The sequence below is a fragment of the Heterocephalus glaber genome, unplaced genomic scaffold, assembly GCF_053883595.1.
Source record: "Heterocephalus glaber isolate CG9 unplaced genomic scaffold, H.glaber_assembly_v1.0 deba00000281, whole genome shotgun sequence".
Classification (NCBI taxonomy): Eukaryota; Metazoa; Chordata; class Mammalia; order Rodentia; family Bathyergidae; genus Heterocephalus; species Heterocephalus glaber.
The window spans coordinates 15,119,095-15,133,447 of NW_028258139.1; the positions used below are offsets into that span (position 1 = coordinate 15,119,095).

Genomic DNA, 14,353 nt, shown 5'->3' on the forward strand with positions numbered 1-14,353 from the left:
GTACTACTGTGCCATAACGAAGGATAAACTTGAATCATTTGTAGAAAAATGGATGTACTTTGAGATTATAATGTTAAGTGAAATAAATTAGATACACAAGCTTAAATTGTGCATGGTTTCTCTTACATGAGAAGCCCATTTATATAAAGAGCAAAATAAAAGATAGATAATAGGAAGTAGGGAGATAGGATTTGTTCAGATGGGAAGAGGATCAAGAGATGGAGGGAGGGAATAGAGGGAGGGAGAGAAAGAAGATGAAAAATAGAATTAAGATGTGTTTTATATATATATATATACACCAACTCCCCACAAGGAATGTAATCATTATATAATGCAAACATATACTAATATAAAAAACTGAACAAAAGATTATGAACATTTAAACATAAAAGTATGAAAGAATACCAGTAAGAGAGGAAATTTAGAGAGAATGGGGAATTTTAATAGGTGAGACTACTGTAGTATATGACTCAGGAACATAATACGGCACACATAGAATACGAGCACAAGTTGTTCATCTTTCAGTACTCATAGGGGATTATTCCAGAACCTGTTCAAGTGTCAAACACAGATGCTCAAGTCTCTTATAAAATGGCACAGTATTTGCATATAACCTCCACATGTAACATGTTTCTATGTTACTTAAAATATCTATTACAGTGTAAATCTATGTAAATAGTTCTATATTGTTTGGGGAATAATGACAAAGAAAGGTCTGTGTATGTTTAGTACAGAGCCTTGTTTTTCTTTGAATATTTTCAGTTTGCATTTGGTTGAATTTGCAGATGGTGAATCCTTGAATACAGAAGTCAGCTATATTCCCCAGCTACAGGGAGAGGTGCGGTGGATATACTTCACAGTTAAGAGCAGCATGGCTTTTCTACTGTTTGAGTGAATTGTATTGGGATGCCTTCTTTCAAAGAAATCCTTTGTTTTTTGAGACAGGGTCTTACTAACTAGCCCAGTCTTGCCTTGAACTTGAAGTCCTCCTGTCTTATCTCCTGAGTTCTGAGACTACAGGCATATTCCACCATATCTGGCAGTCTAAGGAATCTTTGATGCCATATGCAATATATTAGATAGAAGTATTTCACGCCAGAAGGGATTAGTATAGGTGTCCATATTGATTTTGAACATCAGACGTAATATTCCTAGTTCACATCTTTAAAAATTTGATTATAATACAGTATCAGAACAGTATTTTAAACACACGTCTTTTATCTGGGAGAGTTGAGCAGTGATGAAAGAGTAGAGGAAGTATCTTATTGTGGTATGTTCAGTTGATGTAGATGAGTCTGGCACAGACTCAGCCTGGTTTCCTTTTGTTGCAACACCTACAAGACCTGGGATTGTGTCATGTAACACAAGTGTGGTCCCTTTGTTCAGGCACCATACCATCTAGCCACACTTCCATCCATTCTTTTTCATCATATTAACTGCCATTTATTTGAATTTATTATTTTCTGTTATATTAGCTATCATTTATTTGACCCTAGAAAGGTATGGAGACCACTCTCTAGATTGGGAACTCTTAGCTAAAGTAGAAGTCATCATACACATTGCTACAGTGCAGTTCTTTACATCTTCCCAGCATATTTCCATGTTTGGCACTTAAAAATAAAATGCAAATAACTACAGTTTCTTTTGCTTTAATAGGCATGGGAAGGTCATCTGATTACAGAAAGAATAATTTTGTGGTTACGCATTGAGAGGACATAAATATATTGCCTTTGACAACTAGCTTTTAACAATTTACTTACATTGATCTGAAAGGGGACTACTGTGTAACAGTTCAGGAGATTGAGCCACGACAAGATAAAGAAAACCATGTGTTAAGATGTCTCATGCCCACAAACTGTAGGAACTGTACAACTGTTTGTTGTATAAGGTGTTGCCTGGAATATTCCTCTCACCTTCACAAGGATTCTTAGTGTAGGCTTAAGTCTTAATAAACATGAGTTTCTTGCACCAGGGATTTAGCTCAGTGGTTCCACCGCCTGCCCTGCAAGCTTAAGGACCTGAGATCGATCCCGGGTACAATAAATAAATAAATATAAATAACTGTGAGTTTCTTGAGATGGTATCTCAAGTCACCTACCTCCCCCTTAGTGCTAGAGGTAGAACCCAGGATATGCTAGGCAAGCACTGTGCCACTGAGCTACACCCCCGGGCTGCTGTACTTTCTCATTTTTAATTGAGGGCTTCAGAAGAAAAGTACTAAAATTGTAAACAGCCTTGAAAGCCCTGTTAGGTATACTTGTTAATTCTTAACCCCTTAGGTTAAGAAAGGTGTCAGAGGTTGGAGCTGTCAGTGCAGCCACCTGAACACATGACTGACTTCTCTAAACTACTTCTGTGAAATAGTCATCAGGTGTACAGCAAACTCAGCACAGAGCATGCCTTAATTATTTTAAGTTGACTTTAAAATAGTTTTGTCTTTTCTCAAGTGCAAAAGGAAAAAAAAAGAAAAAAAATATTAGAAGTACTTAATCTAGAAAGTTAATAAAGGAAAAAAATCAGCCCAAATCTAGATTCCATAGACGATCTCTTTTAACTTGTTTTGGAAATTAAGTAGATATTGAAAAACACTATTTCCAGGTTTCCTCCTCTTAGGAGATAAAGAGAATAGCAATCATGGCATTACCCAGTGGCCATCAGTGGACTAGCATAGCTAGTTGGGGGTGGGTATCACATCTTTTGAACTATTGTTTTTCTTTGTTATCATTCATAATCTTTCTTTACGTAGTAATTTTAGTATTCTTCCATGTGCCTGGGTTTAAATACACACATGTAGGTAATACTTTTAAATCTCAGTTAAACGATTTCTTATTAGCAGGTTGTTAATTTGGGTTTTTAGAAAACATATTTAAATAAGCAAGAATGTAACTAGGACTGTAACTTAGTATAGTTTTCTTCTTTGATTTTTGTCATTTTGATTTGCTTAGGATTTTTAAGCCTGAAAATTACTCACCAGTTATTTATTTATTTTTTTTGGTACTGGGGATCGAACTTGGGACCTTGCGCTTGCGTTCACCAGTTACTTTTAATATCCTAATATTAGAGATCTGATTTGAAATTGATATTAAAGACAATTATTGAATATTATCAGATACATTAAATTTTTATAATGAAAATATAGAGGTATATAATTGTCATAAATATTTTTGAATGAAGATAGAGCTTTGTAACCTGGCCCTCACTTTGCAAGGTTCTAACACACAAATTTTAGTTACTATTGTTTATTTAAATACTAGGCCTTCAAAAGAATGGTTCATGTTTTTGTGTAATTATAATCGTATAAAGTATAAACTACAGATAATCATGTAATGATATACATTGTGTCCAGTGGCCAGTTAGACACCAAGTGTGTAGTTGTATCCTTGTTTGCCAGTAATAAACTCATGTGACATTGTATAAAAATGGATAATCAAAAGTTTAGTAGTCGGCCAACAAAAGTAAACTGTAGAATTGAAACAAAAAATAATACAGGAAATGGAAATTGGGTGTGATTGGAAGATGTTTATGTAATGAAAATAGACAAGATCTAGGTTTGTATGAAGCTTTGTTATGAACCAGCAAACAGCTTTATTAGTTTAACCGTTGGCCCAAAGAGTTATTTTAGCCCTTATGGTGCATCAGTGCACCTTTGGCCAGGCTATTGGTTCTTCAGATCATGCAGTTTTTTTAGTTGAATTTTGAAAGAAGCATAGCAGAAGCATGTAAATGAAAATATTCAGGGATCGTGGGAATAAATAAAGGCTAATAAATGTGCAGTGTGGCAGCAGCTTTTACAGTGTCCAAATAACTTTAATCCAATTTAAATGGAGTTACAGAAAAAAAAAAAAAGCCAACTGGGTGAACGTTGATGTTGCTGGTAGAGATTCTAGATATGCAACAAAAGGAACTTAGACAAAGTGAGGTTTTGGACATTTAAAAAAAATTCAAAAACCATTTTGACAAAAAGAGTGAAGATGACCCTGAAGGGAGATGGCCAAACAGCTCCCATCAGAGGTCCTTTGGGAGATATTTCACAGCACCACGTGTACAAAGGGCATAGTGTTGGAAGTCAGTTGAGACCTAGGAAGGAGCATGGCCACTTGCTAAAATATAGCAAAGATGCACACTCCATTTTTTAATCTGTACATAAACCAGAGAGAACAAGGGTTGTTCACACTACTTTTGGTAAGTCATCTTGTGATCCCACTTTGTCTTGCAAAGTGAAAACTATTTTAATTTGGTGGAATCCAAACTTTATCAGTTGTCTGTTGCTGTGTTACAAGCCATTGCAACATTTAGTGTCTTAAAATGACAAGAATTGGCTTTTTCAAATCTACAGTCTGAACAGTGCACAATAGGGACAGCTTGTCTCTTTCCATGTGGTGTTAACACAGTTGGAATCCAGAGGTCTGCTGACATTAGCTAGAAGCTGCCCAGCTCAGATTTGGGTTTTTGATCTTAGTTCTTCCTAGGCTCCTTGTGCTTCCTTGTAGTGTAGTTGGTTTTCTCAGAAAACCAAGGGAACCTTGGCTGGTTTTGTTTTTTCTTTCAGTACTATCCTTTATGACCTAACCTAGAAAATTCCTTACCTGAGGTCAGAAGCCCACCCAGATTCAGTGAGAAGGAATGTAGGCCTCTGCATCTTGATAGGAATTATATTAGCATTACGTTGGAAGAAAGGTTTTTGGAATAGGAGGTGTATTTGCAGCTACCTTTGGAAAATAAGAACTTGTACACATTGATATTAAAATAATCATTTAAGTAATTTAATGTTAGCTTATCTTAGAAACTCTATACAAATTAGTTTTCCTTGATTTATTATATGTGCTGCCAAAGCGAGCGCTTTGTCTTAATTTAGCCATATCAATTTACATTCCTTCCTTCTCCCATTTAACCAGCTACTCTTCATTCTCTCTCCCCTTTATTGCTTCATCAAGCATGTTAACTTTTATTAAAGGACCAGAGTATTTAAAGCATAATGAGATTGTTTTCTTGGTAGTATCAACAGTTATAAACAAGAGAACTCTGGAGAAAGGTGCTTATTTCAGATGGTTTTTGGATTTTTCTCTTCCTTTCATGTGCCCTGTTGTATGTAGCATTTATATTCAATTGTGAATTGTGTCTCCGAGCTTAACCCCAATATTTATTCCTCACATCTGCCCTACCTTTTTCAAGACCAGGAAAGGTTAGGAGACAGAAACCCTAGAGGTGCTTCCTGTTTCTTAAAGAGGAGTCTGAAGTTGTAGACATTACATTCCCATTCCAGTAAGCTTCCAGGCTCTTTCCTGCCATAATTTAAACCCTGCAGTCTAGCTGAGAAGTTAGAGTTATTTTGTACCCAAGTCAGGGCTCAGTAAAATGTGCTTGGCTAATGTTGGTCTTAAAACTGTGGACAAGTTAAGGATGAGAATTTACTGTAAGGATCTAGAAACCTTAAGCAATTTCACAGCAATTTTATGTGCTTTGACTAAAGATAGAAATTTTATACTTTTGTATTTGTTAAAAGTTCATTTTTGTAGAAATTTCTTTTCATTATACTTTACAAAAGTATTGATTGGTTTATGACACTTTTGAAATTAAAACAGAACTGGTCCTTCACAAATAGTTTGAGGAATAATTGTCTAAGACATTTACAAACAGTTTTAGGTTTTTAAATCTTTTCATTTCTCCTTTGGTAGTTCTTTGAAAAAGATATTCTATAGTGTCAAAAGTAGCACATCTGACTGATTAGTCTTGAAAAGCTTTTAAAGAATTGGTGGCAGATGCAGGAGGGCTACAATAACAAACAGAGCCCTGTAAAAGACTACCTCTGTGAAGGTGAGCTCTGTGAAGGAGGGGAAAAGGCTTTTTCATGTAGAGATATTCAGAGAATTGGCAGTCCCAGTTGTTAACTCCAACGATGAGTAAGAAACAAATGCAGAACTCTACAGAGACAGGAGAGAAGAGTCTATTTGTAGAAACAGAATTGTCAGTATGGCAGAAAGCAGCTCAGGACTTCTCATCCCTGAAACTCACTATGCAATGGTGCCTGCTCAATAATCTATGGTGACATAGATGCCAGGATCTCAGAATTCTGCAGACCAACAGAAAGATAAACATGCCACCAGTGGGAAGTTGGGTGACTGTTAATAGAGTCACACACAGAACTGTTGGTAGGTAGTCCAGGAAGATTTGGTGACAGAAATGTTGTCTGTTTAACAGGTTATAGCACAAATAGGATTCGTCTTCTTTTTCTTTTTTGGTACTAGGGATTGAACTCCGGGAGTGCTGAGGTTTTTGGGGTTTTTTCTCTCTTTTCTTTTCTCATTATGTAGCCCAGGCTAGCCTCAAATTCACAGTGATCCTCCAGCCTCAGCCTCCTAAGTGCTGGGATTGCAGGCGTGGGCCACCATGCCCGGCAAGTGCTGAATTTTGACAAGCAGATAAAACATTAAATTGTAAAACAAAGCCACTTTATCATGGAAAACTGCTTTACTCTGGAACATTATAACACTTTTATTTTTTTAAAAATAATTTGTTCTACCTTGAGTTTTGAGCCACAGAAGTGTATTCTGGTTATTGTCATATTTTTGGTGTAGCTTCTCCCTGACTTGCTCGGTATTATATATAGCGCTTTTTCATTGCTAAATTATCAGCTCTCTGGCCACTTTTGTTTTTTAAAAAACAGGTTCTTGCTGTGTTATCCAGGCTGATCTTGAACTCCTGCACTCAAGTGATCCTCCTGCCTCAGCCTCCTGAGTAGTTGGGACTACAGTCATGTACCACAACCATAGGCAGTGTTTCTGATTACTCTTTTTTTCTTTTGTACCAGGGATTGAACTCAGGACCTTGCGCTTGTGAGGCAGGCAGCAGCACCACTGAGCTCAACCCCCTCCATTTGTTTGTTTGTTTGTTTTTCTGATTACTCTTGAGATGTAGTATTTTTATCTTTTCTGGAAGCATCTGATACTATGCTTTATTTAATCACCCTTATCTAATTTGGGGAGCAAAAAAGATAGCTAAAATAATCAGAAAAGTACAGGTGATTTTGCTTGGTATTCCAGCAACCTTGCTAAATGCATTTGTGAATTCCAGTAGTTTCTTTGTGTGGATTTAGATTTTCTTTGTAATCATATTATCTGTAAATAATGATAATCTGTTTTCCTCACTTTGTACCTCTTATGCCCCCCAACCCTTCAGCCTATAGCATTTGGCAGTGGTGTTTAGAACAATGTCATTTAGACGTAGTAATGATAAGCATCCATTATTATCAGATTATCAGGGTAGGGAAGGGGAGTTTTTCCCACTGATATTTAATTTAAATTCTCTTCATGGAATTAAGGAAATTTATTCCAGTTTCTAGTTTGCTAAAAGACCTTCTCATGAGAGGTTGGCAAACTTTATCAGTGCTATTTCTGCATGTATTAAGATAACTAGCTGTTCCTCTTTCTGAAAATGTGATGAATTACATTGATTACTTTTTCAGTATATAACCACCTTTGCATTCCTAGAATAAACTCCTTTTAATGTAATTTTAAAATACTGCTGGATTAAACTTTAGTGTCCTTTGTTGTATGTTCCTTGTCAGGTTTTAGTATCAGTGTTTTGCTGGTCTCATGGAACAAATTGGGGAATATTCCATATTTGTTGAATTTCTATAAGATTAATATTATTTCTTTTAAAAATTAAGTTTATTGGTACATTTTAGAATATTATTTCTTAATGGTCAGAATTCAAATACTCCTTTGTGGGAAGAATTGTAAGTATAGATTGACTTTTTCTTTTTTATATTTATTGTCTTAGTTTTTTCCCAAGTTGTGTTTCATAAGGATTGTGCAGTCCATCTAAATTTTCAAGTTCATTGGCATAGTTATTGGTAATTTTTTGGTAATCTTTTATTAATAAGAATATTACAGCCTTAATCTTATTATCTCTTAATTATCTGATTAGTGTTGTCTCATTAATTTTCTTCATTCTAAATAGTATTATTTTTTGTCCCTTTTTATCCTTCATTAGTTTTTATTTTATTTTATTTTTATTTATTTTTTTTTTATCAAAATTTTTATTTACTATTTATATACCACATGTTTCCTTTCTATTCCAGTTTCTTACATTTTAGGTATAAAATACAGTTACATTCATCATTGGGATCTTGTACCTTTACATGAGCATCTTGGTTCTTATTTTTTTCCCCTTCCCTTGCCCTCCCTTCAACCCCTCCACCCTTCCCTATTTGCAAAGACTTTGTTTCCATTTTTTTCCTTTTCTCATATTTTTTCTTTTCCCCTTTTTTCCTTTCCCCTATTCCTCCCACTTCCCCTGCTCCTTTAGACCTTTTCTTCTTGTCATACAATATCAATTATACATTTTTAAAATTACAATATCAAGATCTCGGAGACATTGCAACAGATTTTACAGAATTAAAAAGGATATAGAAAGCATATTACAAAAATCTTTTTTGAAATAAATTTGACAACTTCTAAGAAGTACCTTGGAAGACAAATTAATGAAACTAACTCTGGAGGAAATATAAAATTTGAATAGCACCTATTAAGGAAAGTATATTCCTACCTTGAAAAATTACCTATATAACAACAGCAGGCTCGTATACATTTTAACTGATAAATTATATTGAACAATTAAAGCAGAAAAAAGGAATACTTTTCCCCTCATTTTAGGAAATCAACATTGTGCTAATACTAAAACTGGATAAAGATAATGGAAGAAAAAAAGTATGAACATAGAAATTTGTTTAACAAAACAAACTATTAGAAGTCAGATCTGGCAGGATGTAGAAAGTGGTTTTGTTATAGGGATGGCAGTGTTGGTTCAGCATTGGAAGATCCACTCCCAAAAGTCATCGTTTTAACAGAGGAAAGGAGAAAGCCATACGATCCTGTCACTAGTTGGAGAAAAAGTATTGGACTAAATTCTACCCCTGTTCATGGTAAAAGCTATCAGGAGACTAGAAGTAGAACAGAAACTTCTCAACAGATTAAAGACATGTACTCCATACTTCCAGCAAGAATGCCTTATATGAATGGAGAAGATACAGTGCTTTCTCCTTAAGGTGGGGAACAAGGGCAGATATGCTTACTCTTTTATCTGTCCATTAAACTTTGAAACCTAGGCCCCACCAAAATAGTCTGGCAATAAAATGACACAACTAGGATAGGATTGGCAAGGTAGAAGTAAAATCTTTATATGTAGATGAAATGATCATCTGCAGAGAAGATACTAAGAAATCTCTAGGAGCCCCTAGAACTTGTATTTTAATTTAGCAGGATTAGAAAACACAAGGTATATATAAAAATTCAGGTCTGTGTATACTTGCTATAAATGAAGAATTGGCTATTGAAATTTAAAAGTTGTGTAGGAGTACAAAGAACCTAGAAAAGTTTTTTTAAAAAAACGTGTTGGAAGACATTTAGTACCTAATTTTAAGACTTCTTCTAAAACTACAGTAATCAAGGTAGTGTTGGTGTAAGGAAAGACATATAGATCATTTGAATAAAACAGAGAATCTAGAAATAGAACCACACATATATGGATGGTCCACTGAATTGTGAAAGATTATTTAACATTAGCATTTTATAGAATATAAACTGAATTCAAGAGCCGAGGAAGAGAGTGTTTTCAGCAAACAGCACTAGAACACCTGGTATCCGTATATAAAACATTAACCTCAACCCTTTATTTCCATACATGAAAATAGCTTGAAGGGATCTATGAGCCTAAATATGAAAGCCTAAAATATAAAACTTTAAGAAGAAATTATAAGGGAAAATGTTTATGAATTCAGGGTAGGCAGGAACTACCTAGGATACAGAAAACATGACGTCTAAAAGAAAAAAATTGATAAACGAGATTCCATCAAAATTTAGAACTTTAAATGACATCATTAAAATGAAAAGTAGTCCTTAAACAGATCATATTTACAATGCATATAACCTATGACCAGAATATATAAAGAACTCTTACAGCTCATTAATAGACAACCCAATTAAAAAGTAGACCTAAGAAGATGATAAATAGCCAGTACAGCACAAGGAAAGGTGTGCAACTCTAGAATCAGAAAAATATTAATCAGTACAATAACAAGATTGAATTATACCCTCATTAGGGAGATGAAGATAAAAGTTTTAAAAGCTTTGTCATGACTTTTTCTTTTCGTTGGATTCTCCCCCTTTGCGTTTAATTTGTCACACCCAATGGATTCATTCTGGTGGGTTTCCTGGGGTTGTGATCCTCATTGTCTTTTCCTAGGGTATTGTCTAAAATTTTTTGGAGTGCCGGTTTGATATTCGCGAAGTTCCTGAGGTGCTCTTTATCATGAAAGTATCTTATTTTTCCGTCAATTTTGAAAAATAGTTTTGCAGGGTACATGAATCTGGGTTGGAGGCTGTTTTCCTTTAGGGCTTGAAATACATCACTCCAAGATCTTCTTGCCTTGAGGGTTTGCATTGAGAAGTCTGGTGTGATTCTGTTGGGCTTTCCTTTGTATGTGATTTGTTTCTTTTCTCTCACTGCCTGTAGAATTTTGTTCTTCTGTTGGATTTCTGGAATCCTAACTATTCTATGCCTATGTATAGATTTTTTTTGATTAAGGCTATTTGGAGTCCTATATGGCCTCACTTATCTGTATGTCAAGTTCTTTTCCCCTCCTTAGGAAGTTTTCTGCCATCACTTCTGTGAACAGTTTTTTTGTCATCTGCACTCTCTCCTCTTTCTTCATTGACTCCAATCAGTCTTATTTTATTTTATTTTTTAATCCTTCATTAGTTTTATTAAAGGTGTATCACTTTTACTATTCTTCTGAAAGAAATAACTTTTTTTTCATCTTCTAAATTGTTTTGTTAGATATGCATACTTAGATTTTTAATCTTCCAATTTATGCATTTAAATGTGTGGATATTAACCACAGTTATGTCTACATCCACAGTGTTGGTATTGTATTTCACTATATCTTTCTATTGAAAATGCTTCCAGTTTCTCTTTGATTGATGAGTTACTTGAAATGCATTGCTCAGTTTCCAGGTAATGGAATATTTAGTTATAATTTTGTTATTGTTATCTAGTTGAATAATTTTAGACCTTTGATATTTATTCAGTCTTGCTCTTTCACCCACCATATGGCCAAATTTTAGTAAATATTTTATGTGGACTTGTGAAAATAATGTTATTCTCCCCTTTGGGTAATGTCAAAATCAAAACCAGGTCAAGTTTGCTAATCTCTGGTTTCAGCTGCTAGAAAGTTGGGCTTCACCCACAGTGTGTACAGAAGTGTCATCCCTACTGCTTCCCCCACTTTCTTTTCTGTCTTGGTTCTGCCCATCCCATTTGTCTCACTGGTCTTCTTTCTACTTTGTGGGGCTTTGGGGGAACATACAAATGGATACATTTATATTTTCTTATTTCCTTTTTCCTTTTATACAAAAGGTATACTGTGGCTATCCTTTATACTTTGGATTTTGAATTTAATGTATGTTCTGGAAATCATACTTATTTATAGGGATTTTCCTTTTTCCTCTCTTGCCGCTCTGCCCAACAGAGTCATAATACTTCACTGTGAGCCGTACCATAGTTTGTTCAGTTACTTTCTTGTATATGGGCATTTAGGTGTTTTCTGCTACTTTGCCTGCAGTGAACAACCTTTTGCATATGCATTGTCATGTTGTTCTAAGCATGTGTCTTAATCACCTTGGTCTGGTATTAAGAAAAGTCATCAACTGGGTAGCTTATAAATTAGAGAAACTTAAGTTCTTGATTCAGATTGCTAGTATGATAAGGGAAGGGCCCTCTTCAGATTGTAGATATAAGGTTATCAGATTGTGAAGAAAGGAAGCAGGCTCTCTCTCACTCTCATGAGTGTACTAAGCCTATCATGGAGGCCCCACTATTAACACATCGTCTGATCCTGATTACTTCCAAAAGACCCTGTATCCTACTATCATCTCACTGAGGAATGGGTATCATTGTAGGAATTTGGGCATAGACATTGAGTCCAGAGCAGTAATCTTTGGCATAATTCCTAGCAGTGGAATTGCTGAATAAGTAGAGGTAAAAAAAAAGTGTAGTTTTGTTAGGCATTGCAAAATACCACTCCATAAAAACTGTACCAATTAGAATTCCCACTAGCAGTGTATGAGAATTCTTATTTCCTCACACTTTTGCCAACTGTTAGTTAGGCCTGTCCCCCCACCTTTTAAAAATCATTCAGCAGTTTTTTGTATGTTCATATTTTTATTGAAATAAAGTTCCCATAATGTACAATTTACCATTTTAACCGCTTCAGAGTGTACAGTTGAGGGCTTTTAAAAAATTTATTCATAATTTTATACATCCATCATTACTGTCTTAATTCCAGAACATATCTGTCATCCCCCCCCCCCCCGAAAAGAAACTCCTTTCCTATTAGCAGACATTCCCAACTCCTTCCAACCTATCTCTGGCAGCCAGTGATCTGTATTCTGTCTTTGTAGATTTCCATATTCTAGACATGTATATAAATGGACTCATATAATTTGTGACCCTTTATGCCTGGTTTCCACAGAATAATTTTCTCTGAATTCATTGTGTTGTAGCACACACCAGTACTTTTCTTGCTGAACAATATCAATATCATTGTTGGGTACACCATGCCTTCTTTATCCAGTTCATCCATTGGTGAACATTTGGATTAGTTTTGTGACTATTAGAAATAATGCTGCTATGAACATTCACATATAAGCTTTTATTTGCAGACATATTTTTTTTTTTGCAGATACATTTTTAATCTCTTATGTATTTCTACTAGTGGACTTGTTGGGTCATATCGTAATTCTCTAACTTTTTAGGAACTGCCAGACTATTTTCATAGTGAATATGCCATTTTACATTCTACCAGCAACATATGAGGGTTCTATTTTTCCATGTTCTTGCCAACACATGTTATACTGTTTGTTCATGTCTTTTGCTCATTTTCCTATTATTTTTTCCACATTTAAAAAAAAGTTTCTGAATGTATTAAGAGTGTTAGCTTTTTTCCCCCTGTAATATATGTATGGTACATTTTTTCTTTTGTCTTTTGACTTGGTCTATGGGAAACCCCCCCACCCCTGTCATACTTTCATACCTGTTTTATTCCGTATTTTACTTAAAAGACACTTTGGATCAAAGTAATACCATTCATAACTTTGGTTGCTACCATCTTTCTATGTGGAGCATTGATCCTTTTCCTTGCAGATAGGTGGGACCTGGTCACTGACTCCTGACCATAATGGTTCTGAGCAGAGACTGTGCTCCAAGTGTTAGGAGGCCTCCTCTATCTGTTCTGTATCCCGCTGTTCTTATTGTAATATGTCTTGGTCTCTGACACCTACTTCCTGGACCCTTTGACCTGCCCTTCACTGCCTTTAGAGGCTCTCTCTTGGCTGGAGTTCAGGACTCAGTGACTTCCCTGAAGGGACACCCAGTAGTATGTTGGACTCAGTCTCTATTCTCCTTTTTTTCACCAGCTTAACTGGCCCTTTGCTGCCCAAAGCCTTCTGGTGCCTCCCTTACTCGTTGCCTTTTCTTGACTTGTGGCTCTTAGGCTCTGGGCTGCCAAGGCCCTGTGGGAAGAGGCAGCTGTAAGGAGTCAGGTCCTTTCTCCATCTGTGTCACTCTGTTGCCTCAAAATGTCTCTGCTTTGAGCCAGAAACATCATTTGCATCTTATTTTTAAAATCTGGATTTGAGGACTTTTTTCAGTAGGAATTTAATCTTACTCAAATTATTCCCTATCAGATGTGAAAATAATGTACTTGTTTATGTGTTTTTGGTTTTGTTTTTAGTTCTGTGTCTGATTCTCTTGTTAAACAATGATCTGACTAAGTAGAAGGTCCTTGTTTTGATTATAATTGCCATTGCCTAATATATATAAAGTCAACTCATGAAGAAAGAACTTTTTACTCTGAAGTAGACAGCAAACAAATATTTGTTATTCTACTGAAAATCATGTCCTTGGTGGAGGGCAGTGATTATTTTGATAGGTTGGGTCCCGGTCCTCCTCAATCTCCTGCATGTGGTACATCACAGAGAACAATGTTGATAACAGAAATACCAAAATCATATTGTAATTAGTAGATATAAAATATTATACACTGAAAGTTATTTTTTTCTCTCAACAGAATATGACAGATACCTAGCATCTAGCAAAATAATGGCAGCTGCTTACCTTGACCCAAACTTGAATCATACACCAAATTCAAGTGCTAAGACTCACCTGGGTACTGGCATGGAACGTTCCCCTTGTACAATGGAGCGAGTATTAAAAGTCTTTCATTATTTTGAAAGCAATAGTGAGCCAACCACCTGGGCCAGTATTATCAGGCATGGAGATGCAACTGATGTCAGGG

The 14,353-nt window shown here is 35.5% G+C and overlaps 1 protein-coding gene across 48 annotated transcripts in view; it reads left to right on the forward strand.

Moving 5' to 3' along the window:
* The window catches only part of Ptk2 (protein tyrosine kinase 2), a 347,380-nt gene that overhangs the window by 107,167 nt on the left and 225,860 nt on the right, over positions 1-14,353 (forward strand). For 47 of the 48 annotated variants that reach the window (XM_087187130.1, XM_087187131.1, XM_087187134.1 and 44 more), the window contains one exon: positions 14,126-14,352. In XM_087187130.1, coding sequence (XP_087043256.1) covers positions 14,158-14,352 — 195 coding nt within the window. In that variant the 5' untranslated portion in view covers positions 14,126-14,157. Of the gene's footprint in view, positions 1-14,125; position 14,353 lie in introns of those variants that run through there. The other variant, XM_087187143.1, reaches the window with a different exon arrangement.